This window comes from Rhamphochromis longiceps, linkage group LG15 (assembly GCF_057381845.1).
Source record: "Rhamphochromis longiceps isolate RC_006_pf linkage group LG15, R_longiceps_female_GT1.1, whole genome shotgun sequence".
Taxonomy (NCBI): domain Eukaryota; kingdom Metazoa; phylum Chordata; class Actinopteri; order Cichliformes; family Cichlidae; genus Rhamphochromis; species Rhamphochromis longiceps.
Genome location: NC_140571.1, coordinates 40,985,878 through 41,013,143, shown reverse-complemented (window position 1 = coordinate 41,013,143; position 27,266 = coordinate 40,985,878). Strand labels below are relative to the sequence as shown.

General features: G+C 40.7%; 3 protein-coding genes and 1 long non-coding RNA gene across 5 annotated transcripts; 2 read left to right on the top strand and 2 right to left on the bottom strand.

Moving 5' to 3' along the window:
• Window positions 1–298: 298 nt before the first annotated feature.
• Window positions 299–1,174, bottom strand: LOC146653212 (uncharacterized). The gene is made up of 3 exons (XR_014907729.1): window positions 835–1,174; window positions 666–722; window positions 299–563 (listed from the first exon to the last, which is right to left on the bottom strand). It is a non-coding gene; the product is annotated as an uncharacterized LOC146653212 (long non-coding RNA).
• Window positions 1,175–2,365: 1,191 nt separating this feature from the next.
• On the bottom strand, window positions 2,366–3,768 carry LOC146653211 (uncharacterized). Its single transcript, XM_085381262.1, has 2 exons — window positions 3,693–3,768; window positions 2,366–2,973 (listed from the first exon to the last, which is right to left on the bottom strand). The coding sequence occupies exons 1-2, from the start codon at window positions 3,766–3,768 to the stop codon at window positions 2,366–2,368; spliced, it is 684 nt and encodes a 227-aa protein (XP_085237388.1).
• A 4,773-nt stretch (window positions 3,769–8,541) lies between these two features.
• Window positions 8,542–17,200, top strand: lsg1 (large 60S subunit nuclear export GTPase 1). Its single transcript, XM_085382578.1, has 14 exons — window positions 8,542–8,969; window positions 9,479–9,605; window positions 11,743–11,863; window positions 11,960–12,046; window positions 12,203–12,289; window positions 12,394–12,454; window positions 12,635–12,811; window positions 12,984–13,346; window positions 13,623–13,724; window positions 13,995–14,142; window positions 14,237–14,356; window positions 14,635–14,714; window positions 15,078–15,251; window positions 16,610–17,200. Exons 1-14 carry the CDS (start codon window positions 8,871–8,873, stop codon window positions 16,787–16,789), a joined length of 1,926 nt encoding a protein of 641 aa, XP_085238704.1. The 5' UTR covers window positions 8,542–8,870; the 3' UTR covers window positions 16,790–17,200.
• Window positions 17,201–18,794: 1,594 nt separating this feature from the next.
• Window positions 18,795–25,906, top strand: tmem44 (transmembrane protein 44). 2 transcript variants are annotated; one of them, XM_085383192.1, is made up of 10 exons: window positions 18,795–19,078; window positions 19,158–19,284; window positions 19,371–19,461; window positions 19,717–19,898; window positions 20,026–20,112; window positions 20,192–20,362; window positions 21,070–21,231; window positions 21,534–21,602; window positions 21,732–21,857; window positions 25,664–25,906. In XM_085383192.1, exons 1-10 carry the CDS (start codon window positions 18,894–18,896, stop codon window positions 25,856–25,858), a joined length of 1,395 nt encoding a protein of 464 aa, XP_085239318.1. In that variant the 5' UTR covers window positions 18,795–18,893; the 3' UTR covers window positions 25,859–25,906. The 2 variants fall into 2 exon arrangements, with proteins under 2 accessions (XP_085239318.1, XP_085239317.1); XM_085383191.1 differs by having other exon boundaries at window positions 21,729–21,857.
• The last annotated feature ends 1,360 nt before the right edge of the window (window positions 25,907–27,266 follow it).

The following is a 27,266-nucleotide window of genomic DNA, read 5'->3' as shown; positions in this document are numbered from 1 at the left end:
ATTATGTTTGTCTGCCATGAACACGTGATGATAAAACTCTGCATATGCAGTCAGGAGACTGATGACCTGTGAAATGAGCTGTTAGAAATGTGCAGATATGTGTAAACATTGATCAGCATTTAACATCCAGGATGGAGCAAAACTTCTGACCTGCATGTATGAGAACCTTTAATCACATCATCTTTGTAGTGAAATAGCTGATGACTCATTAAACGTTTCCATGTAATTTATCCACAGTGAAAAATCTTCACTTTGCTGGATCTGAAAATCACGTGTTCATTTCATTAGACACTAGCAATACCATTAAACTGGACCTTATCATTATCATATAGCACTAACTGTGAAACTGTGTCATATAACAATCATATATATGTAATATGTGTTTGCCTGAATCTTCCAGCACAAACAGAAAGACGAGCTGTTGTCTGAGTATCAACACAAGTACACACCAGAAATCGTTCAGTAAAGACAAATTTAATAAATGAAAGCTGGTGAGAGGGCCTTTGATGTTTCTCTTTGGATCATCCTGTTGTTTGTCTCCCAGTGTCGTTACTGCTCCTCTCCTTTCAAAGACAAACACCAAATAACACCAAATGAGAGTGAATCACTTCAGAAACACTCCTGGTTATTGTGAGCAAACGTCATAACATGATGAATGTATTTACCATTTTACTGAGGGAAAATCTTCTGTGTGGAGTTTCTTCTCATCTTGGCTCTTTTTCCTGACATTTAGAAACAAGAGGCAGAAAAGAAAGAATAAAAGTTAAAACCTCAACAATTTTTTTAATGTTTGGGATATTTTAGAAACAACCTTAAACACTATTTACTTCTTACCACTTTGTTCATTCTTGCTGACGTTCACTCTCCTCATCTTCTCTCTAAAGGACAAATGACAGAAAAGAGGGAATCATTTTAGTAACTTTATCAACCAGGTGAGCAGAATTTTAGATATTTATCAATATTCTGATTAAAAGCAGAGTGAATACTTATCTTTTTACGAGAAAGGGTTCAATCCGTCCTGTCTTAGGTCTTAATGTCACCTTGGCTCCTCTGTTTTCTCTGAAAAACAAAAGACAAATGGGAAGAAAAAAATTAGTAAATGATTTCAGCAACTAGAGGAAGTGTTCACTGAGGAGGAGCTGTCATAATAATATAAAATCAATATATACTTATCTTTTTTTTAATGACAGTTTACAGAGCACGCTGGCTTCGCTCCTCCCTCCGCTCCTCTCTGAAAGTTAACTGGATAAAGGATAATAACAATTAATAACATCATCAAAACAGACAAACCTGAAAGAATTGCTGATCAGAGCTGTGACAGAGTCACAGATTAGTTGGATGTATACTTATCTTTCACAATGAGAGCGTTTGCATAGACGTCTCTTCAGGTCTTTTTATTGTTTTCTTTCTGGAGAGGAAAGTGATGAGACTGATGAGGAAATACCAAATACAAAGACTGACAAAGGGAACTGAAAAAGTCTAACCAAAACCTATACTGGGGGAAAACTGTAGGAAACAGAACTACTGAGGCAAGGAAACACGAGGGGACGGAGACTAACACTCTGACAAGGGACAAAGGGAGACTGACACTATATTTACACACAGGAGGCTGATTATGGGAACTAAGGACACATAGAAACACAGCTGAACCGAATAAGAAATGAACAACAAGTCGAAACAAACTCTAATGACAGTTCAACCAGTTTCTAAACACAACAAATAACTTTCAGGATGTTTCAACAATGTGCAAAAGGAGTTCTTATCTTTTTTTGTGAGAGGGCCTTCAATGTTTCTCTTTGGATCATCCTTCCATCCATTTCTTCTGCTTAACCATTGGAGCCATCCCAGCTGTTATGGGGCCAGAGGCGGGGGTATAACCTGGACAGGTCAGTCTAACACAGAGAAACAGACAACCATTCACACTCACATTCAACCTAACTGCATCTCTCTGGACTGTGGGATGAAGCTGGAGTACCTGGAGGGAACCACAAAGGCGCCAGGACTGTCTTGCTCTCAGATGACGCCCGTTCACGCTGCTCTGAAGACCCTCAGTTGTCTTTGGATCAAATAACACCAAATGAGAGTGAATCACTTCAGAAACACTCCTGGTTATTGTGAGCAAACGTCATAACAAGATGAAAATATTTACCATTTTACTGAGGGAAAATCTTCTGTGTGGTGTTTCTTCGCAGCGTGACTCTTTTGCCTGACTTTTAGAAACAAGAGGCAGAAAAGAAAGAATAAAAGTTAAAACCTCGACGATTTTCAAATATTTTAGGACATTCTTTTAGAAACAACCTTAAGCACTGTTTACTACTTACCACTTTGTTCAGGCTTGCTGACGTTCGACATGCTTCACTGTATATTATAATCTCAAGCGCTTCCTTGCTTGAGTCGGGCTCCGGATGCTGCTCTCTTCCTCCGCCTTCCTCTTAGCACGCTCTGCCGACATATTTAGAAAACGGCAGAGCACCGAAGTGAGAACTCTGCCGTCCGCGCTGTAGTCTGTTACTCTCCAGCGGTTCTTCATCTCAGTGTCCTCTGTTTGGTAAACAGTGGAGATGACTCTGGTGACGGGGAGGCCGTCGACAGTCAGGGTGCGGACACAGTTCCTCCGATCTGCCTTCAGCACAGCAAGATCTGCTTTCTCTGGAAGAACTGGAGTCAGGAAGCGTGGATGAGAGCTGGAGCCCGCAGGCGGCAGCATCATGCCAGCTGGTGAGTCCGTAGGAGGAGAAGGAGTGGTGTTCTCTCTCTGGCTCTGCCTCACATTGACAAATGGTGTCGTCACCAGGTCCCGGTGGAACCATCCTTTAAAAGGTATGCAAGGAAAGTCCTTGGACCCAGTCACCAGGCTATGGTAAAGAGTGAGGACCAGGTGAGACATGGAGTTCAGATGCCTCCTGCTCAGTTCACGGTTCCTCAAGTTAGTGACGACCATCTGAGGTGCAGTGACTGGACTCACCAGATCAGCTACGAGAAAGCAAAGCGTGCGTCTACGTTAATCATGTGATCACACAAATTAAAGCCTGGATTTAAATTGTCCAGACATGGCTTTACATCATCATAAGCTCTTCCACACAAACAGTAAGAAGCTCCCAGCAGAACTCATTGTTTATGAAAGCCTTCACATTTTTCACCTGGTAAAAGTTTCCATGTGGTGTAAGGCTGCGTGGATTTTCACTGAGGTTTTAATACGCATTCACATTAAGGAGTAATATCTTCATATTAGTTGAGCATCGATATTTTGAGGATAAAGCAGCTACATTTAGGTGAGAAACCTCCCACCTCCTTATTGCAGGCACACACTGTTTCAATCTCAAACTCATCCTGCGACTCTGCGAACTTTTAAAACTCCAGCTTCTCCAGCTTTACACATTCACAATCTATGAAACTTTCACGTATAACTCAGCGCCAGCAGCCCAAACATGTCAACTCAAACCCTCTACATGCAAAAACGGCCGCGCGCTGACGTCAGCGTCCTCCAACGCCTTAAGTCGTTAGCAATTAAAAAAAAACATGGCGCCATCTTTATAGTGTACTGGCACATGTTAAAATTGATGTTACTCAAGTATGAAACATCTCATCCTAAATGTTAACACTCATGAAGTCTTACTTCCAAACAATAAAAGACAAAAATCTAAGTTGTATTTGTTTGCTAGCACTCTGACATATTAGCCTGCTGTACTCACCATAGCGTTGATCTAACACCTCCTCAATGAAAAGGGAGAGCAGGTGCGTCTCGCGACTCAAGTCTGAAGAAGTCATTTTGCAAATCCTTCTTGAAGATTTTCAAACGTTAGCTGTAGCTTGAAAAATCCGAGTTTTCACAGCACTAGTGGGAAAAAGCTCCTGTTTGCGCTCAAACGTGAAACCCGAATTCCACTTTTTCCTCCTGCTTTTATACCTGCACTCAAACACGTCATCATCACCATGACACCCAGTGCCACCGAAAATCAATTTTATTTATTTAAAATAAAGTTCGTCTAATTATCATAGATTTTAAAAAATATATATATTTCTCATTTTATTTTACTGTTTTATTCATCCTTTTTAAAAAATATATTGCCAAACTTTGTCGTTTTAATTCTTTAAAAAATCATTAATTCACCAGTTTACAAAAATGAAGATCGATATCTGAAATTTAAATGAATAAATAAATAATTACAATTGATAATGGGTTTTTAGCATTAAAGAATAGTTTTTCAGTGCGCTTTAAATGTTATCAGAGCCGATGTTGTGCCAAAAAGTGATCGCAGTCCAAAAAGTGATTTACGGTATTGAAACGTTTGTTTGTGTCATGACATTTGTAAACAGTTGATGTTTAAGGTGCAGTTCATGTGGAAGCCAGAGGAGGGTGGTGTTGTGCGCATAATACAAAGTGATGGCGAAACCTAAAAGACGGTGTCATGTCTGCTCCCTGAAGCAATCTCATAACAGTTTCAATCTATTTCAAGCCAGTTAGCACATTTCTGTTATGAAGTGCAATCATTTTTTGGCAGTAAACTTAAATCCTTTTATTATGAATATCACATTCTCAGATTTTCAAGAGAGACCAGACCAGGGGCGGAGCGTGGGGGTGGCTTACGGGGCTTAAGCCCGGGTTGTTTTGTCAGAAGCCCGGGGTATTTTGGAGTGTAATTTTTTCATAGTTAGATGCCTGGCTGACAACTGTATAAAACAAAAAGTACACACAATATTCGAAGCACATAGTGCACACTGTGGGAATTTACGACTGTGCGTGAATCCCCCCCTGATATTGGTATGATCCAAGCTCAGGCACTAAGCGACTGAGCGAGGGGGCGGGGCAGCTGCTGCCCGTGAGTACGCTGTTGGAGAGACGGAGCCAGCCATACTAAGGAGAGCTTAAGTTTGACCAGGTACCAAAGCAAATCATTCGTACCGTAAAAATAATGTAAATATGACGGTGCATCACGAAAGATTGATATGAAACTGATCACTTGACCAATATTACGTTACTTGCTCTTCAAGTGAATCAACAAATGGCAAAATGAAAAGCCGAACAAATGCTATTTTTTTAGAGAGTCTTAGCTTACGTGTGTTTATTTCATATTTTCAGTTCTTACCCTCCCCGACTAAATCGGTTTCAGTTATGTACTGAAATATAAGAATGGACATTCGAGGGTTCTTTCAAAGAAAAAACTCAGGTAAATGTTATTTTATATATTATGCTTTGTATGTTGTTCAGTATATTTCTATGCAAAACAAGAGGGATTTCAGTACACAGCAGGATATTCACATTTGTAACCAGATATTTACATACACTTTAGGGAGAAAACATAAAACATTTTTACTGTACAACATCAATTTAGAGTAAACTTTTGTTTTAGATAAATATTGAAATATATTTTGAATTAGTTAAATTTCAGAATAAAGAGAGACAGAGCTATTTTTATCACTTTCATCAAATTTAGGAGTACATGTACACTAAATTTATTGTTAATTAATAAGAAAACTCCAGACGATTCCATTCTGAGCTGAAGAAGCTTCTGATAGGTTAGTAGAGTCCATGTGAGTAAATTGGTGGCACAGCTGTGGATGCATATAAGGCAAAACACAGAGCCTGTTTCTTTGACATGGGAAAATCAAGAGATATCAACCAAAACACCAGGAAAAGAACTGTGGAGCTCCATAAATGTGGCTCAAGTTTGAATACAATTTGGTGCCATTTGCAATTAAGAAATACAGATAGTTTCTCTCTTTACTCTTAAAGTTAACAAATATGTTTTTATATTTATCAATCTAAAAAAATAAACATTTAGTCTGATTTGATGTTACAATTAAAAAAGTGTTTTTATCTGAAGAGTAAATATCTGGTTTCAACTGTATATTTGATGATTGTCAGCACAAAGAGGGAGAGAGAGGAGAACGAGGACAGAACAGATGAACAAGAGCAGGTGAGACACACATGTTAGTCAAATGGTTGTTTACCAAAAGTATCACCGTATCATAGGTCCTCATGTATCTCGTACCTAGTGTTTCTTTTTAGGTTTGTTATTTTTCAAATTCTGTATTTATTAAGTTCTGCAGGCTTGTTTGCACAACAAGGCTAAATAATTATATAAACTTTTCTCAATCTAAATATTGTACTTTGGTAGAATTAAAAAATAAGTGTAGTGCAGGTCTATGATGATTTTTAGTGCTATCATCTAGTTCTGATTCTGGTTCTGTCTTGGTTAAGTCCTCAGTAGTCCTGATTTTGAACTGTTGTAGTCCTGTTTTAATTCTGGATCAGTTCTGGGTCTGGTTGAATTGGGGTTTAGTCCTCGTGTCTTGATACAGCCCTGACCTTGTTCTGCCTTGCTGCTTAATTAAAAAACTAGTTTAAGGTGTCCTGCACATGTGATATATATTTTTCCCTATATGAAGTCATTCTTTTTTGAACAGAGCCTATTAATCTTTTAGTCATTTCTACACCCCCCCCCCCCCCCCCCCCCCCCCAAAAAAAAAAAAAAAAAATCCCACATGCATACTACTCTTTGGGCTAAGCCCCGGGTGTTTCAAATGTCTGGCTCCGCCTCTGGACCAGACCAATAGGGCAGCAGAAATCACAAAAATAAATAAATAAATAACAGTTTTATAAAGATTAAAACAGTAAAAAAAATGACTGGAATGATTATGATGTATAACACAGAATATGTACAATAACAGAGTTATAAACACACCTTGAACACACGTGATACTTTTATTTCATCTATAACCTCTGTGCAAATTTTGTTGACTGCAAAGTGTTTATGAATATGTTTTTAAAAGCTGGTTATCTGACTGTCAGTTAATAGCAATTAAAAAGAAAGCTGATTTTTATCATTTCTAAATGGAAAAAGTCCATTATGAATTTTTGTTATGAATTTCATTCATCAATCCACCTCCTCACTGCTCTTTCCCGGTGCAGCAGCCAGAGCTGGATCAAGCAGCCAGATGGCTTCTGGAGAAAGACTAACTGCAACAAAGGGTCTCTTGGAGGCTGCTCAGGCACAGCAGCTGAAAAATCAAAGATGAAATAAAAACTGGACCTGATCATGGTGCTGGATGAGACAAAAAGTCTAGATGATAAACCAGTGTATGAATTAGTAACACTGATTATGAGGATCATGTTTAGGTGGAAACTAGCGAGCTAACTTCCCGCTAACCTCTAACTCAGCTAAATAGAATAAACTCTGTTTTCATGGATGCCTGGATGTTAAACTTAATTGTTAAACCTGGTAAAGCAGCAACGCTGATCATTTTATTAAAGATGAAAGAAGTTGGACCGTTTTTAGCTCTCAGTGATCCCTCAGTGTTCGTTTGACTTTGGGACCTGAAATGTGGCAGCTTTTCACTTACACATTTTTGAACCACTCATTCATAGAAGTAGTTTCCAGTCAAATATCTGGACAGATCCACCAAGTTCACAGTAGTTTTACAATTTTCTGCAGCGCAGAAAAAAAAACCCCTGAAAACATCGTCGTTTCCTATGCTCATCTCTCCCAAGTCATTAATAATTTGAGTCAACTCTTGTTTGCCATTGGCACCACAATCATTGTCCGTGTCCAGAATGTCCTCACACTCAAAGTGCATTGCTTTCTCCTCCTCTTCCTCCCCCACCAAGTCCTCCGTGATAGAGCCCAATTTTGGTGCACTCCGGCTGCGCTCCACCAGGGGTTTGTAGTAGCACTGTCTGTTCAGCAGCTTCCTGAGAGGCACCAAGGGGATGGTTTGTTCCCCTATGAGCTGCTGCTGCTGCTGGTGCCAGGCATCCTCCCTCCGTTTTAGGAGGTGTCCAAAACATCTCACTCTTGCCCTTCTAACTATACCCCGATCTGAGGGACAGCTCAGATTGAGAGGGCCATATACCCCAGGGGTGGGAGGATCAGTCCAGATATTGATACTGTCAATACCAACACTGATATTGGTATCTAATCAATACTAGGGAGATATGATTGTTACTTTGTTTCTCTCCTCTAAGTTCAGTATGTAGCCCACTGAACTGTGTTAACTGTGTTGTGTTGGTGGTTTTGTTAATGAAAAAATATATCTCAAACATGCACTATGAAAAATGACTGAACCTTTTTGTATTGACTGTCATTTTATTTATAGCCCATAACACATCTAAACAACAGATGCTGACGCAAAGTCCTTTAGAGACATGCACATTTACATTCCATGTCTCCAAAACACCCAATTTCAAAATACAGGATAGTCTGAAAGTTATGTTTTTTTTCTTGCATTAACTAATTATTGTTGACATTAAAAGGTGGTCATTAAAATGTGTTCAGAATGATGAATTATCTCATAAATCACACTGCTTTCTCCCATTTAAGCTGTCTTTATAGGGTAAAACTATGTGTAGTACTGCATTTACGTTGTACTGGAACGATACCAAAGTATGGAAAGCAATTTGCCTTTAGAAGTATCGCACAGTACAGATATACTCTTTTCTGATCTAATTCTAACATCCCGATTACTCCCAAGTGTGACACACGAGGAACTCATGTTGTTTCTGTCGGTGTTTCTTCAGGGCACATTTAACCGCTGAGCGTGTAACCGGAATGTACCACAGCTACTCTCCCGCCTGTATTTATCAGATAAGATAAATTATAAGATAATGTATGTTACTGTTTTAGAGTTTATTTTATTAACAGTATAAAGAATATAAAGGGTAGCTTTTTATAAAATAACATGACTTCTAAAGTCCAACACCAATTTAATTGTCCGGATATGTTAATCGTTTGGTTTGTTCCATCTCCGGTTTTTACGACAACAAGGCTGTAGGTAGTGCACATGGGTCTCTGAAGCGAGTGGCTGGCCGCAGTATTCTTCAGTTTTGTATTCCTCCTGTGTTTTGTGAAGTGACAGCATCGGAGGCTATTATGGGCAAGAAGAAGGCGGGCGGAGGAGCCGTGCTGGGCAGAGCTCTGATCAAGGAGAGGCTCCAGGCAGGCCGGGGAAACAAAAGGGGCGACTCTTGGGTATGACACAGGTTTTTTTTTTTTTAGTTTGTGTTAAACGTATTCAGATAATCACAGATATAGATATGAGACCTTTCGTGATATAGTATCATCCCCTAAGCAGTTGTGACCCCGTTTTTAAATGCCACTCAACTTTTTTAATTCCACTTAGCTGTTAGTATTAGTGTTACGATCACCCCACACGGGCTTACCAGGATGTAAATTTACTGATGCTGTTGTTTTAGAGCAAACGAACTAATGCGCAAGGACTATTACGTAAATAAATGAATGACTGGGGTACGTTTGTAATGGGGATAAACTTTTCTGGGAAATTGTTTTAACAAAATCTCAACTATTTTTAGAACAAGTCAAAGGGTGGTTTTGATGCAAGGATGTGAAAATGATCCGCTATTTGGCGATGATGTCCCAGTCACAGCTGCTTTGTTTAATCTCGACGCTTTTTCACATGCACTTACTGCTGGTCAAGCTACTGAAAGTTTGTTGTCATTGTTTTTTCTTTATATTTTCAGCTCCACACCAGTGAACTGAATGATGGCTACGACTGGGGGCGGCTGAACCTACAGTCAGTGACAGAACAAAGTTCCATGGATGACTTTCTGGCCACAGCTGAACTGGCAGGAACAGAGTTTGTTGCAGGTAAATAACAATTTGATTCACTCATGTTTAGTTTTCAGGTGAATTGTAGGTACAGTGGGGCAAAAAAGTATTTAGTCAGCCACCGATTGTGCAAGTTCCCCCACTTAAAATGATGACAGAGGTCAGTAATTTGCACCAGAGGTACACTTCAACTGTGAGAGACAGAATGTGAAAAAAAAATCCATGAATTCACATGGTAGGATTTGTAAAGAATTTATTCGTAAATTAGGGTGGAAAATAAGTATTTGGTCACCTCAAACAAGGAAAATCTCTGGCTCTCACAGACCTGTAACGTCTTCTGTAAGAAGCTTTTCTGTCCCCCACTCGTTACCTGTATGAATGGCACCTGTTTGAACTCATCATCTGTATAAAAGACACCTGTCCACAGCCTCAAACAGTCACACTCCAAACTCCGCCATGGCCAAGACCAAAGAGCTTTCGAAGGACACCAGGAAAAGTATTGTAGACCTGCACCAGACTGGGAAGAGTGAATCTACAATAGGCAAGCAGCTTGGTGTGAAAAAATCAACTGTGGGAGCAATCATCAGAAAATGGAAGACATACAAGACCACTGATAATCTCCCTCGATCTGGGGCTCCACGCAAGATCTCATCCCGTGGGGTCAAAATGATCATGAGAACGGTGAGCAAAGATCCCAGAACCACACGGGGGGACCTGGTGAATGACCTGCAGAGAGCTGGGACCAAAGTAACAAAGGTCACCATCAGTAACACACTACAACGGCAGGGAATCAAATCCCGCAGTGCCAGACGTGTTCCGCTGCTGAAGCCAGTGCATGTCCAGGCCCGTCTGAAGTTTGCCAGAGAGCACATGGATGATACAGCAGAGGATTGGGAGAATGTCATGTGGTCAGATGAAACCAAAGTAGAACTTTTTGGTATAAACTCAACTCGTCGTGTTTGGAGGACGAAGAATACTGAGTTGCATCCCAAGAACACCATACCTACTGTGAAGCATGGGGGTGGAAACATCATGCTATGGGGCTGTTTTTCTGCCAAGGGGACAGGGCGACTGATCCGTGTTAAGGACAGAATGAATGGGGCCATGTATCGTGAGATTTTGAGCCAAAACCTCCTTCCATCAGTGAGAACTTTGAAGATGAAACGAGGCTGGGTCTTCCAACATGACAATGATCCAAAACACACCGCCCGGGCAACAAAGGAGTGGCTCCGTAAGAAGCATTTGAAAGTCCTGGAGTGGCCTAGCCAGTCTCCAGACCTCAACCCCATAGAAAATCTGTGGCGGGAGTTGAAAGTCCGTGTTGCTCGGCGACAGCCCCAAAACATCACTGCTCTCGAGAAGATCTGCATGGAGGAATGGGCCAAAATACCAGCTACTGTGTGTGCAAACCTGGTAAAGACCTATAGTAAACGTTTGACCTCTGTTATTGCCAACAAAGGTTATGTTACAAAGTATTGAGTTGTATTTTTGTTATTGACCAAATACTTATTTTCCACCCTGATTTACGAATAAATTCTTTACAAATCCTACCATGTGGATTCATGGATTTTTTTTTTCACATTCTGTCTCTCACAGTTGAAGTGTACCTCTGGTGCAAATTACTGACCTCTGTCATCATTTTAAGTGGGGGAACTTGCACAATCAGTGGCTGACTAAATACTTTTTTGCCCCACTGTATGTTTCTTTTTTTTACTTATTAAACATGGGAAACTACAGTGCTCTGAAAAAGTATTTGTCCCATTTCTGAATTCTTATTTTTTTGAATAATTGTCACACTTGCACATTTCAGGACATCAACAAATTAAATGATAAATTAGACAAAGATAATTGTTCAATGATGACATCATTTACTAAGGGAAAAAGACAAATCAAAGCTGCCTGGTTCTATGTGGAAAAGTAATTGTCCCCATAAACCTAGCAACTGGTTGTCCTTGGGTAGCAACAACTGCAATCGAGTGTTTGCGATAACTGGGAATGAGCCTTCCACATCGAATTTTAGTCCACAATATTTACGTGTATAAACCTAACAGAAGTAATTCTTCCTGTGTTTTTAAGTATTTTTTGTCTTAAATATTATGTGATCTCCACTGCAGATCTGCCTTTTTGATTCTGCTTGTTAATCTAATCACTTTCATTCATTTCTGTGTTTTCTTAGAGAAGCTCAATATCAAGTTTGTGCCGGCAGAAGCTCGAGCGGGCTTATTAACAGCTGAGGAGAAAAGCGAACTGATGAAGCTGCACGAAGACAACAAACATTTCCTCAGAATTCCGAGACGGTGATTTGAGTCGACATGTTTTTACAGGTTAATTTGTCTAACGTATAAATAATATGTTGCATTGATAAGATCTGTTGTGTATTTCCTTGTTATAAGACCCCACTGGGATGAAAGCACCAGTCCAGACGAGCTTCAACAGACAGAGAAAGACAGCTTCTTGGAGTGGAGACGAGCACTTGCACAGTATGCAGCTTTTCTGTACTCTGAGTCACTTTTGGTGTTAAGAATCAGTAGTGAAATGCAGGGATAACCATTCAAAATTTTCTAATTAATGACTTATGATACATTTGTGCTGGATTATTGTTGCCTATAATCTAATTACAAGTGTTCTCTTCAAAGGCTGGAAGAGGAGCAGAAGTTAATTCTCACCCCGTTTGAGAGAAACCTTGAATTTTGGAGACAGCTGTGGAGAGTGATTGAGAGGAGGTAGAACCCAAATCAACAGCATATCACATTTCCTGAGGAATCTGTTCTCATTATGTGATGCTGAGGGGGAAAAAAAAACAAATATTTATTTTTTCTTATTTTAGTGACGTCGTTGTTCAAATTGTTGATGCCAGAAATCCTTTGCTGTTCAGATGTCTGGACCTTGTAAGTGCTTTGTTTCAATAGTGGACAGATGATAGAAATCTGGTTTCATATATGAAAATAATTGCACTTTGTTTAATCATTTTGCATATTTCATCTGTCAACATTTGCTTGTATCCATCATTACGTACGTTTAAACTGTACTCCAGTGATTGTAATAATTCTCTGGTTGTGTGGCACCAGGAGTCCTATGTTAAAGAAGTTTCAGAGCATAAGGTGAACATGCTTCTGGTGAACAAAGCTGATCTACTGACCAGGGAGCAGAGGCGAGTCTGGGCCAAATACTTTGAGAAAGAGGGGCTGAGGGCAGTTTTCTGGTCTGCTCTGGCTGAAGGCAACAGGCTGGATGCAGAGGAAAAGGTGAGAGCGCGGAGGCTTGATGAACTTTTCTCTCTTCTCTGAACTGTGATGCATTTGCATTTTTTTTTAGGGAACAGATAATTTATTGTACTGAAGAAAAAGTCACCTTTTGGCGTCATCCTGCCGTCTTTAATCCCAGTGAAAAATAGTGCAGAAACTTGTCCCCTCACAGGGCATGGAGGTGGCCGATCCAGAGTGTGAAGAGAGTGATCCAGAAGAAGGAGGATGGAAAATTAAAGAAGATGTGAGTCAGAAAGGTGCAGATGGAGAGGAAGAGGTAAAGAATAAGGAGGATGAGGACAACGGGGGAGAACAGAGTGACATAGAGGAAGAGCAGGAAGAGGTAAGCGTAGATGAGGAGGACTGGAAGACCTGTTCAGAAGGCGAGGAAGAAGCAGAGGGAGAGACTGCTGGTTCATCTGATGCATCTTTCCACAACTCCAGCCGTCTGCTGCGCAAGGATGAGCTGCTGGAAATGTTCAAGGCTGTTCACAACGGCTCCAGGGTTAAAGAAGGGCAGCTGACAGTGGGACTGGTGAGTAAAAGGACCATCTATCTGTCAGTCTAGCGTAAATTGCATGCTGTAGCCACACCGCCTTTGAATTTTGGGATCGAGTTGTATATTTATATTTAGTAAGAGCATTTGAACCACTTTGCAGAATTCACCAGGAGTGCTTTTTAATGCTTCACTAGAATCGTAGGAACAGGAAACATTTTAATTGGATTCATAGTCGGGGAAGAAGCTCCACACTTTCCTCAGTATGAGTTATTTTAAAGCAATTAAATGTTCATTATGTGGTGGAACCAACAGGTCGGGTATCCTAATGTGGGAAAGAGTTCAACCATCAACACTATTCTGAGGAACAAGAAGGTTTCTGTCTCAGCCACTCCTGGACACACTAAACACTTTCAGGTAGGTACTTACTGCTCAAATGCAGGTTAGGGATTCCACCAGCAAGAAGCTTAATAATAATAATGATAATTATTATAATAATGATGTTAGACCTGCGACAGACTGGCGACCTGTCCAGGGTGTACCCTGCCTCTCGCCCTAACACAGCTGGGATAGGCTCCAGCGCCCCCCCCCCCCCCCCCCCCCCCCCCCCCCGCGCCCCTGAAAAAGGATGGATGGATGATTATGATGGTGTTTTTTGTGTGTTTTTGTTTTTGACATTTATGACAGACGTTATATGTGGAGCCAGGCCTGTGTCTCTGTGACTGCCCAGGACTGGTCATGCCCTCCTTCGTTTCTACCAAAGCTGAGATGATCTGCTCTGGGATTCTGCCCATAGACCAGATGAGAGACCACGTACCTGCGATCTCACTCATATCCTTTACGTGACAGAAAGCTAGACTCTGCCTGTTCTGCTTTATAATTGATTCTGATGCTTACGACACGTAGTTCTTAACAGATTGGTCACATATGTCAGACGATCCCTCGGCACGTGTTAGAAGGCACCTATGGCATCAATATTATCAGACCGCGGGAAGATGAAGACCCTGACAGACCGCCCACTGCGGAAGAGCTGCTGATGGCGTATGGATGTGAGGCTAATAGACATTTATCATGAGTCTGGATAGAATAGATTAACAATAGGTGAAATATGTACAACTCGAGAGAGTAAACCATCTTAGATTCTTTAAAAAAAACTATTTTATAGATTTAATTTTATGTATTGTGTTCCTCCTTGATCAGAGGTCCCTAGCTCAAATTGTGATACTGTCACCTCACTGTGGCACCCTTAGATGCTGCTAGCTGTCTTTCCCCTTGATGTAATTTCTTTGTTTTATAACATAGCCTTTTCTTTTTTTGTCTGTTTCAGATATGAGAGGTTTCATGACGTCGCACGGCCAGCCCGATCAGTCCAGATCGGCCCGTTACGTCCTGAAGGATTATGTGAGCGTAAGTTCACAACTGCAAACTGTTGTGGGTTGGAAAAAACACACAGTTATGTTGCTTGTGTTTACGTTTTAATTTTGGACTGTGGTTGAGTGAGTGTGGGTCATTAATGAAATGTTTAGCCTAACAAAGTGGGAGGAAAAAACAGATGAAAATTCTAGGAGAGATAAATAAGTTATTTTCATCTTGGCTCAGCTCTGTCACCTGCAGCGTTAAACAGTGTAGCTGTAGCACATCTGTGGTTCGGCTATGTGTTTAAGCAGACTGTGGAGGTCTTCAGTCTTTTGTAAGGTGTAGCTGTTCTCTTGTAACGTTATGCATCATGTTTACAACGTCCTTTGCCTAAGATAGCTCTTTTCCTTACAGGGCAAGCTTCTGCACTGCCATCCCCCTCCACATATAAAAGCTGAAGACTTCCAGCCGCAGCACAAAAAGTTTGAGAAGAGAGACTCAGACAGCAGTGACCTCTCCACAGTAATGAACAGACAACACAAAATTAAGAGAATCGAAAACGTGGTTGACAAGAACTTTTTCCATCAGGTAAATTATTCCTGCTGATCTCTTATTTTTGGTCAGTAGATGTTGTAATATAAGCTATATTACCAGAAGTGTTCTGTCACCCATCCCAATCGTTGAATTCAGGTGTTTCAATCACTTCCAGGCCCACAGGTGTGTAAAATCAAGCGCCTAGTCACGCGGACTGCATCAACAAACATTTGTGGAAGAATGGGATGCTCTCAGGAGCTCAGTGAATTCCAGGGATCGAATGCTAGTTGTGAAATTTCCTCACTAATAAATATTCCACACTTAACTCTTAGGCTACGTTCACACTGCAGGTCTTAATGCTCAATTCCGATTTTTTTGATCAAAGCCGATTTTTTTTGTCTGCTTGTTCACACTACAAATAAAATGCGACAGCAAACGCGCTCTAGTGTGAACCAAAGCGGCCGCATGTGCAAAAGAAGATGTCACACACAAGGCGCTCTGTTTAGACCCAGAGCAAACAATATTGTTTGACTGATGGCCCTTAATATAAAGACTTCAGACTTTACGTTTCCCAATTTTTGCTTTAAGTTATTTTGTTATTTACATAATAATGTAAATAACCGAATAATTATGCTTATTGCTGTTTTAGAGGAGCGGTGCTTCAAAGGATAGCTGCAGATTTCTGTCAGAATCTGCAGATTATACAGTACAAATAAAATGTTCACGTTTCTCCAACGTTGTCTTCCCAACAGTTTCACTGACATCTACGCTGGATGGCCAGGAAGCGTTCGCGATGTCTTCTCCGGCGCTTCTCCGGCGCTGATATTTGGCGTCTGTCTTGTGTCAGTGACGTAAAAGACGGATTTAATGCGACATGACCGTTCAAACAGCAGTCGCTTTCTAAAACATCGGATATGTATCGGATTCAGTACCACATACGAAAATGACCCAGATCGGATTTGAAAATATCGGATTTGAGCCTTTCACACTGTCACACCATGATCAGATATGGGTTGCATAGGGTCAAAAAAATCGGATTTGATGCGCTTTCGCCTGTAGTGTGAACGTAGCCTTAGTGGTATTATAACAATGTGGAAGCCACTGGGAATGACAGCAGCTCAGTGGTAATCTCACAAATCCACTTCTGGAAGAATGGTCAAAAATTCCCATAAACACACCTAAACCTTTTGGAAAATCTTCCCACAAGAGTTGAAGCCGTTATAGCTGCAAGGGTTGGATGGACATCATATCAAACTCTATGGATTAAAAATGGGATGTCAGTCAAGTTCACATGAGTGTGAAGGCAGACGAGTGAACACTTTTGGTAATATAAAGTGTGTCTGCAGCAGAGGAGCAGTTTATTATGAAGTTAAATGATTTTTTCTTTTTGTTGATGATGAACCTCTGTTTAGGAGAACGTGCGGGCACTCTCCAAAGGAATTCAGTCTGTGATGGGCTACAAACCAGGCAGTGGACCTGTGGGTCCAGGCAAAGCTGAATCAGAGATGGCAGTGGGCAAACCCTGGAAAAAACACGGCAACAGGAACAAGAAGGAGAAAGTACGGCGGATTACTAAGCATCTGGATGCCTGATTATGATCAGAAAATCTAAGTTAATTTGAGCAACTTAGATCTGTGAACTGTACTTTAGGAAAAACCCTGAAGCACGGTTCATGTGTGATTCCAAGGGAATCAATTCTGAGTGCTTTGTAAAGATGAAGGCCCCCTTTAATCCTGTGAGTGTGGAAAAGTCAGGCCGTCATGACATTAACTAATGAGGTGCATAATCTGTCGGCTCTGGTTTTAACAAAATGGTGCAGTGCACTCCGTCAGGCTGATCACCAGTTAAAGAGCAACCAATCGATTCAACATCCAAAATTGTATTGAAGGAGGACACATAAAGTCTCTATGAATCAGTTAAAATACTGTATGTTGACTTTTATACATTTAAAGCAATGCTCTTTGTAACTTAACCGGGTTACGTAGAATAAACACGTGCTTTCATGTTGGTGTGACACTTTTTTGTCATATTTCCATAACAATATATTACTTAATGCTTCAGTGTAAATACAATATTTTGTATTTGTAATAGAAGACTATGAAATAGCAAGTTTTGTAATCTGAATAAGTTAAACTACCCGAACTCCTTCATGGGATGCATTTTTAATTTCTCCTTGCACTTTGGGCTAATTGGGACCTGATGAATGTAAAAACAAAGAATGATGTGATTTTTATTTTTTTGTGTCAGATTTTTGTTTCTGAGAAAAATGAGATCCACTCATGAGGACATTGGCTTTAAATTTCAATGAAACAGAGGCAGTATAACATCCTCGTAAGTGGATATCAGGCCCTTGTAGAGCAAAATTTGGTATTTTGGTCTAGACAACCCAAAATGTAAAATGGACTGGTTCTTATATAGCGCTTTTCTCCTGGAGTACTCAAAGCACTCTATACAACACGCCACATTAACCCCATACACACCCATTCACACGAGCACTATTATCTATACAGGGAGTGCTTTGTAACTATCATTCATACACATTCATACTCCGATGGATGCATCGTAGAGCAAGTAGGGGTTAGTATCTTGCCCAAGGATATTTGGCATGCAAACTGGGGGAGCCAGCTGCCTGAGCTATAGCCACCCCTATAATATATATAATGTGATGTCCACATATGTGGACGCCAGGTCCTAGGAGGTTAAAGAAGTACATGAGGGTTGTAGGTGTCTAAGAATCTGAGAGCATTTCTAATTCTTACTGAGTATTTATCAACCAGATAATAAATTTGGAGTTGATTTTCTTACCATCACAGAATAGCTACAAGCTACAAAATGTTGTAAACCTGGGAACAAGTGGGAACTCCCATGAGTGTCAAATTAATAATATACAATAAATAATCGCAAACACCCCTGACCTGTGGCAGTGATTTCTGATGTTTCTGTTTTTTTTATGTCTAATGTCTTTGCTTATATTGGTAGATAGACTGAAACCAGCCTGATTTATGAAGGGTTTATGTCTAAAGCAAAGACATTAGCTGTTTTTCGAGTATTTTTATGACTCTGTTATTGTAGCTAATCTGTGTTCTAAATTATAATCGATCCAATCCTTTTTGACCACTTTAAATGTATTGAAAGAACAGCTGTATGTGATATTTGGTGAGATTTCTGCTGAGACTTGGATAAATAAAGGATATATATAAAAGTCAATTTGCCAAAAACTGACTGCAGCTTCTACATTTGTGACAGGAACGTGCTTTGTGGCTCAAAATCACTTGTTATCATTCATGAGAGATATGCTTGACAGATCATAGCCCAACAACTCATTGACAACAATTTGTAGTCGTTTTTTGGCAAGCGGTCACTGTGATCAAGCGTAAGATTCCTGAAACGGACTAAGGTACGCGCAATGCTCCTGATCGTAGCTACAAATGAACGCGCCTCTTTAAATAAATGGATGATGATTTATTTTTTGGCATCTCTAAACACAGAAAGAGCGTAAAATCCACATTTTCACTTGTGCCTTTGAACGTATTTCCATATATGACAGGTGGCACAGGTAAGCCCCTCCCTGCCGCGTGCGGGCCGTTTGGAGAGCTGCCGCTGTGCTTTTGATGAGCAAGAAGTCAAATGTGCACTAGGAGCATGGCTCAGTTTCTGATCGGTTCTGCGGATTGTCGCTGAGCATTTGCGCTTAAAATGAAGAAAAGTGCGCACATCGCGGATGGTCAAGTCGGGGAACGATCAGACTATTTCCTGACTAGTTTGGTTGATTTTTGCGTGGATTCAGTTAACACCTGTTTGTCCCGTGACGCAGACACACTTTGCGTCCCTGTTGGTCTCACCTTTCTTTCTGCGCTGCTTTTGCTGCTATCATGTCTCCTGTAAGTAGATTATCATTAATCACCCACCGGCCCCATTCATTTAATACATATCTAACATTGACCTGTGGTAACTGTGAAGGTTCGTGTATCAGAGGTGCAAAATTCGGGGAGAAAATCCGGGAGAAACCGCGGTTTTCTTCTACTGCTTCATCGGTAACCTGTGCAGTACAACTGGAGCCATCCTGTCCAGGCAGCTGCATATACAGGTAACACAGTTCTACGTGTAACCAAGTATTTTCACTCTATTTATGCATTAAAATACCGTAACTCCTTATCGCTGCCCTCTCTGCAGATTTTAATGGGTGCTTTTGCTGCCGCTGTGGATTTTGTGAACTGTATTTTGTGGTGCTTTCCAGTGTTCCTGTGTTGGAATTCGAAAGCAGGTATGATTAAGAAAATTCCTTATCTTAATAATGCAAACCTTATCATTCCCAAACAATTTAGCAATTGTGCATTATTCAAAGTGCAGCAGCAAGGTAGCACAGGTGTTTAAATATTGTCATCCAGCCGACCAAACCCTTTTGGCAAAACAGTAGGTACAATTATCAGAGAGGCGCTACAGATAACCATACAAATGAACAGGGGACCTATTGAAATGCTTTCTAACTGTAACCGTCCTCTCTGGTGTTCTCTCTCAGAAAAAAGGCTGAGGATGATGAAGAGGAGGAGGAGACAGCATCTCCTAGCAGTGTGTGTCTTGATGGTAGTTGCAGGAGGTTTTCTGAAGTCCAGGGTCTCCCATACTTCAGCACTGCAGCCCGTCAAAGGGAGGACGCTGCTGCATGTTGTCCTTCAAGTCTCCAGCTGGAGTTCTTCAATGGTGTGGTTACACAAACAGACACATGTGTATGAGTGCTGTCACCTGGGTTGTTTTGTTGTTTTTGAATTGCCATTTTGCAGCTACTCTAAATGTCCTTCTGCTGCATCGTAAAACCGTCTGTCTGTAGGACAACACTGAAATCGTGGGTTACCTACTGGGGCTGCTGTCTTTTGTCATAGCCTGTACCTCCAGGATCCCCAAACTCTACAGAGTAGTAAGTGACAAACCATTCACTTAAAATCATGTTACTGTTCTAATAAAGTTCCTAGTGTTATTTGTATTCTTCCTTTTAGTGCAATGGACATAAAGTGACCCACACTGCCATTTTCTCTGGACTGTTGTGCTCACTGGCTGGTGCCCTCTACACTGCAGCCATACTCCTCTGTGACACTCAGTTTAGATTTCTTATGAGAGCGATGCCATGGCTTCTGTCATCAGCAGGCTGTGTGACTCTAGACCTTCTTGTATCCTTACACAGTAAGTGTGACCACGCATCACTCAAACTGTGTAGAGATTCACAACTCACTTTGCTAGTATGGGGTCGGGCCTCATTTTGCCTTCAGAGCTTTGTGTCATAGATTCGACAAGGTGCTGGAAACATTCCTCAGACGTTTGAGTCCATATTGATGTGATTGCATCACACAGTTACTGCAGAGTTGTCAGCCCTACATCCATGATGTGAAGCTTTTGTTCCACCACATTCCAAAGCTACTGTGCATTCAGAGATCCTCTTCTGCTTGCCTAGACTGTGACAACTGACTGTTATTTGAGTCACTGTTTATTTCTCTGATCATTCTCTGTAAACCAGAATGTTTGGGAAACTCCTGGTAGATCAGCAGTTTCTGAAATACTCAGACCACCCCATCTGGCACCAACCATGCCACATTCAAAGTGACTTAAATCGCCTTCCTTTCCCATCCTGATGCTCAGTCTGAACTTCAGCAGGTCATTTTGACCATGTGTAAATGCATGAAGTTGCTGCTGTGATTGGTTGATTAGATACTTCCAATAACAAGTGGCTGAACATGTGTACCTAACAAAATTGATGGTGAGTGTGGATTCTCACTAAAACCGGGGCTACTATCCATTACATCTAGATCTAGGTGATTTGCTTGAGTCTGTGCCAGTCATGCTGTGGTGTGGTTTGTTGACCTTTAACCTGTCATGTCAGATTGTAATTACTCATTGGTGCAAGAGAGGCTCCAGCAAGAAGGCTATGAGACTTTTTGCAGATACAGAGCGCCTTTTAGGTGGTTCACGGCGCCCTGCAAAGAATAACACTGCCATGAAGAGACAGACAAAAGAGCAAATTCCTTCATCAGCACAAACAAAAGTAAGCTTGTTTTGTTTAATCATACCACTTTTTTGTTATTGTGTGTGCAAGGCTGCTTCTCGGATTTCTCAGAGTGAATTTAATAGCTTGTTTTCAATCAGACTTCCATAATAAACATGCTTTTTACTGTAATACTGATAATATTGGATTTTTACTTACTGCTTTCTTGTGTGGATTAAGTTATTTGGAAGTAGCACTATGCAGGCATCGTTCTGCAACAAACACTATTAGCATTGTTCTTCTAATAGTGTTTGTTTACTAAAGCCTTGGTGTGACTATAATAGTATTCTTTTTCTTCAAAGATAAAAAATCTCCAGAAGATGAGAGAGGTGGGCCAATACATGGATGTCAACAGTCAACCTGTGAGAAAAGTAAGCAAAGAATCTGTTGTGACACTACATTTTTACAACAGCAGTTTGTTTGATAGGAACTCTTCACTGCACACCGTTATTCTTCAAATACTAGATGTGCTTTCATTTTTGAAAATGCCCCTCGAGAAGGTGACGTCACCCAGGGGAGACGTGGGAAGCGAGCCTCCCAGCAGGAGGGTTGGGGCGACCAGAGCCGACGGCTTCTGCTCCACAGACACATCCTGTGACTCCTCGCCGGTCAGCTCGGATCTGGAGGTGACTTGGACTACTTGGATACAATCACTTAAATTAAGAAATGAATCAAATTTATCACTAAATAAACATTTCTCCCCCTCTCTCTAAAGCTATATATTTTCAAAAAGCTGGTAATCTTAATACATCAAATGTCAGTTCTCACCGTGTAAAGCAGGGGTGGGCAACTCCGGGCCTTGAGGGCTGGTGTCCCTGCAGGTTTTAGATGTGTCCTTGAACCAACACTGCTGATTTAAATGGCTAAATTAGCTCCTGCAGTTCTTCAGAGGCCTGGTAATGAACTAATCATGTGATTCAGGTGTGTTGACCCAAGGTGAGATCTAAAACCTGCAGGACACCAGCCCTCGGGGCCTGGAATTGCCCACCCCTGGTGTAAAGGATAGCTATAATATGTAGTTATTCCAAAGTGCCACTAGGTGGTGACAGCATGTTTGTATGCTGGATAGTGTGCATGGCTGTTATAAAAATATGAATGAACATAACCCTTTGTGTAACGCCACCTTACATGAAATGCTGTGATGACCTGATTCTGTTAGTATGAGTCTTTTTATGAGTTTAAGCTATTGAGTCATTTGCACAACAGCAGTGGTGAAGTTCCTAAAGAGGTAATGACTTCATGACTCATTATCATAAGACAGGGGGTCTGGAGTCAGCTTGTGGAAATGGTGAATAAGAATGGCACTGACAAAACTGCCTATGTTTTAGTGCCACTTTAGGATTGAGATCCTTTATTATAAAGGAATGGTATTGACTGTCTGCGTATGAAAATATGAAAATGCAGTAAGAAGAATTCATAAGTAGACGTAATAGTGCAACTATGCTTAGTGCTTTGCACATGTGACTTTGGGGGAAGTAAGTCAGAAGACAGCCCTCAGACGTTCTTATAAGGAGACAATAGTCAGCATGTTCTTATTGGACAGACAAGTTGAAGTCTATGGAGAGATGTGCATGTGGTTTTCTGAGTGCAAGCTCAGTGTTTTGTATTTTAGTTTTCTGCAGTGTATAGCTGAGCCAGTATCAAATCTTCACTAGTCTTATTTTAGAGAACAGTTCATATTTATATAGTTTTCTCTTTTTTGAAAAACACAGTCTGAGTTTGCAAGAGGATTCAAATTCCAAGTGTTTTTTTTTCTTTGTCAGGCCTTTATGCTCATAAAAACTCCCTTACTAGAAAGCCAGGCTATGGAGGATGTCATTTAATCAGAAACAAAGGCAAATGGTGCAAGCACAAACAATCGCAGGTTGATACTGTTCACCAAACAGGAAAAAACAAAAGACATGAATGCCCTTTTAGCACAGTTGGTTTGTTCGAGAAGTAAAGGCGAGTTGGAAAAGTGTAAGTTTATGCTGAATGTGACAAAGTATAACTTTGTTTGGCTGTGAACACTCAGCTTAATCTTCACAAAGACAACAGGAGGCAATTTAAAGTTTAGCCGGGCCGTTTCTGTCTGATGCACTTGGAATTTACTGATGCTCTTTACTCGATCTTACAAAGAATGATTCTTTCCAAGATGACTTTGTGTCTAATGTTTAATCCTGATTACAAAGAGCTCCAGAGGAGTTCAGGTCTATCAGTGAATCTTTTACTTTTTATTTGGTTACCTAACTTCCTAACAGCCTTAAAGCAAACTGGGAACTAAAACAAAGATTACAGAGCATTTTTTGAAGTATTTAAATGAGTGGCTTTTCCTACTTTACATGTGATCCTGATAATTGGACAGTCGCCTCAGCCGGCAGCTTGAAACCTCCATTGTGCTGTGTTTCACGCACATTACTGCTGAGTTCTGGTTCTTGGCTGAGCTGAGGCTTAGGGCTACAGTGATGGGTGGAATTGTTTGAGATTTGCCATGTGGTCCAATTGTTCTGCTGTAAAGGATCTTTGATTAAAGACCAACAGTGGGCTGGGTCTGTCTGCCTAGGAAGTGGTGCAAAATGGTTGCCTTGTCTATAGGGGGCCAGTACCCTCTGCTATTTTGGGAGATGTTTATAGTCTGTTGTTTGACTCTCGCTGGCCAGGAATGTCACTGTGTGAACAATACAAGACCTGTGTTGTAGGTGTCGAGTTGACGCTCTCATGGGGCATGATCCAACACGACCACCATTGATGAGCCCCCCTAGAAAACTAAGGAACACTTAGTGTAGAGCAGGGCGATATGGCCAAAAATATTTATCACGATATATATTTGAAAATTTGCGATAACGATATAACCGACGATATAATTGATGCGAGACAAAATACAACTCCACAACATTACTAGTGCAAAAAGACAACCTTCCATTTATTTTCACTTAAACAAGAAGCTGGTTTTTATGTACATTAAAGCTTTATAAAAATGTAACAGTGCAAATGCAAATTCCTTGCTGAAAGTTTAACCAAAAGGCATTTCCAGTAGAAATGGGCTGACATATCCTGAGCATAACCATGTATAATATCCACTGAAGTTAAAAAGAGGTGCTTTGCAACATTAAACTGCAGTGTGCAGTACACATTTTTCGGACCATAAGGTGCACGGGATTATAAGGCACATTAAGCGAAACAAAGCAGTCAGATAAATCAAACTTGATTAAACTCATTCTTCTTGCTTCCTCCACTTCTGTACCATTGATTCATTAGTGTTGAATTCTCTGGCAGCTGCTCTATTCCCATGTTGTTGCAGTATATTAATAACTAACCTCGTATTGTGGATGGATTATCTCAGTTGTTCTCCTGACTGAAGTTTGGTCCGTTTACAGCATCCTGCCATGCGATTGCATTTGTCTCTAACCATGAAGAACCTTCACATTAACTTTTATAAGTGGAAAAGTGTTAGTGTTCGTCCTCCAGCTTCACTGCTTATGTTATGCTAACATAGCTGTGTCGCTAGCGATCACGTAGCACATCATTATATACCAGCTAGCCCAACTTCAGTAACCCTACAAACGTCACTGCTGTTTAGTTTCCTGTCTTCATTTATGTTGGAAGTGATAGCAGAGCTGTACGTTTGATTTTTTTTTCAGAAATCTCTCAGTCAGAACATGCTATATCATGCTTAGGTAACTAGCGAAACTAGCGAGCTAACTTCCGCTAGCTTCTTGCTAACTTCTAACTCCGTTAAATGTAATAACTTTTGTTTTCATGGATGCCTGGAAGTTAAACTTTATAGTTACACCTGGTAAAGCAGCAATGCTGATCGTTTTATTAAAGATGAAAGAATTTAGACAGTTTTTAACTCTAAGTGATGCTGCAGTGTTGTTTGACCTGAAATATACGGAGTTTAGGACCCAGATTACTCCCAGATTTAAGCGCATCTTAGTCCGACAAATACGACAATAACGATGGCCGCTTGCATGTTCTGCAAAAAAAATGTGCTTTGTTGTGTATCTGACGGACAAACACCAAACCAGTTCCACATCACGGAAGTTGCACCATTTTTACAAACCAATTCTGGTTCATCTGTTTCACTCAACGACCGGCCATGTGCGTATGAAAACAAAGGCACTGCGCATGCGCGTTTTACTCCCATTCTATCGCGATATTTCATTTTCCTATCGTTGCCTAACATTATACCGGTATTATCGTGAACGGTATAATATGGCCCAGCCCTAACTTAGTGTATGGTACACTTCTGAGCTGCCTCCCAATTCATCAATACATACTTTGTTTGTATTTTAAATCAACATTAGGGTGCATTAATATATCATATGTGCCATGTGATTATCGCCAAATGCTTTTATAGCATAGCAGACACATTAGTCTCAGAATATTAGCTGTTTATATGACTTTGCTATAATTCTTTGTACGATTACTTTGACATGTTCTTATTTTCTAGTGGGATTTTGAAGCAGCAAATACACACTGGAGCAAAGCAACAGCAAAACAACAGGAGGGTGACGAGTTTCCCCTGCAAGAGTGGCCGACAAACCCCGAACCGTTTAACATCTGCGCCCGTTCCCCGTCTGGACTCGCACAGAAAGCTCTATCTGGTACGGAAGAGTGTGGCTCTGTTGTAAGCTTAGCTAAGTGAAGTTCACACATGCTGAGTGCAGTAATTTGTGAATAAAAAATAAATAAAAGTGCAAAAATAAATCTGTCATCTGTCTTGTTTTACAACAAAAATTACTGATTGTTTTTGGTTTAGTTATTTCGAGTACCTTTTTTTGTTTCTAATACTGTAGGGAAGCACAAACGTCAAGCTCCTGAAGACGTTCGGCCTTTTAGAAAGGTTTACAGAAAAGACCTTCCCTAATAAAACACTATTACTCCCCTGCTGCCATTCAAGGTTACTGGGTCATATCCTGTATTTTGCTTGTCGACCTGGGTTATCGGGGCTGGACTGGGAAAAGAGCCGGCAGAGCAGATAAGAACCAGACTAGACGCCCGGAGCTTGTCTGTCCTCTCCATCATTCAGCAGACCTCCGTCCATCTGCCTGCTGTGAAGCTTTATGAAATAAAAGTTACTAGAGGCATTTTTAACTAAAGGGACTTCCTAAGGCCTGATTATGGAACAATTACATTTTTACTCCTCCCTGTTACATTTCCTCAAGTGACAGGTCTCAGACTAATGACTGGGAAACAACTAATGAGATGTAACAAAGCAATTGCTGATATCAGCAGTGGATATTAATGTCCTCAACAACTGGCTCTGTCTGTGGAAATGGCTGGGAAATGTTTATTGAATTTTATTTGATCTGACAGTGTTGATGTTCAGGCCATGTGATTTATCTACTTTGTTGTTTGTTTTTTAATAATAATGAAGGTAATAATATTGTAATAATAATAATATTGTAAACGACCCTATTGCTCAGCTATACTGATGCTAGTATTCATGATTACACAAGTGCTAAATATGCTAATGCTAAATATACACTCACTGGCTGACTTATTAGGTACACTTTGCTTGTGCTTTTGCTTTAATTCTTTGTGGCATAGATTCAACAAGGTGCTGAAAACATTGATCAGACATTTTGATCCATGTGATGACATCATACAGTTGCTGCACATTTGTCAGCTGTACATCAATGATGAGTCTCCCACTCCACCACATCCCAAAAGTGGATTAACTGTGGAGGCCACTTGAGGACAGCATATTTTATGTCACGTTTTAAGAAACCAGCTTGGCAGGATCTGAGCTTTTTGGCATGGTGCCTTATCCAGCTGGAAGCATCCACTAGAAGATTGGTACAGTTGATCACAAAGGGATGAGTATGGTAAGCAACAGTATTCAGGTAGGCTGTGATGTTTAAACAATGCTCAGTTGGTATTAATTGTCCCAAAATGTGCCACACCATTACTCCCAGCCCACCAGCCTGAACCACTGATGTAAGGTACATTTTTCCACTCTTCTATTGCCCATGACAATTCTAGACTCAGTTTCCTCATGCTAGCTGACAGGAGGAGAACCTGGTGTGGTCCTCTGCTGCTGTAGCTCATCT

Excerpts from the sequence above, each read along its gene's own strand:
- lsg1 (XM_085382578.1), top strand. The coding sequence starts at position 8,871 with ATGGGCAAGAAGAAGGCGGGCGGAGGAGCCGTGCTGGGCAGAGCTCTG. Across the intron at positions 12,455-12,634 it reads TGTTCAGATGTCTGGACCTT|GAGTCCTATGTTAAAGAAGT; the intron begins GTAAGTGCTTTG and ends GTGTGGCACCAG. Across the intron at positions 13,725-13,994 it reads GACACACTAAACACTTTCAG|ACGTTATATGTGGAGCCAGG; the intron begins GTAGGTACTTAC and ends CATTTATGACAG.
- tmem44 (XM_085383191.1), top strand. The coding sequence starts at position 18,894 with ATGAAGAAAAGTGCGCACATCGCGGATGGTCAAGTCGGGGAACGATCA. Across the intron at positions 20,363-21,069 it reads GTGTGACTCTAGACCTTCTT|ATTGTAATTACTCATTGGTG; the intron begins GTATCCTTACAC and ends CTGTCATGTCAG. Across the intron at positions 21,232-21,533 it reads CTTCATCAGCACAAACAAAA|ATAAAAAATCTCCAGAAGAT; the intron begins GTAAGCTTGTTT and ends TTTTCTTCAAAG.
- LOC146653211 (XM_085381262.1), bottom strand. The coding sequence starts at position 3,768 with ATGACTTCTTCAGACTTGAGTCGCGAGACGCACCTGCTCTCCCTTTTC. Across the intron at positions 2,974-3,692 it reads GGTGTTAGATCAACGCTATG|CTGATCTGGTGAGTCCAGTC; the intron begins GTGAGTACAGCA and ends GCTTTCTCGTAG.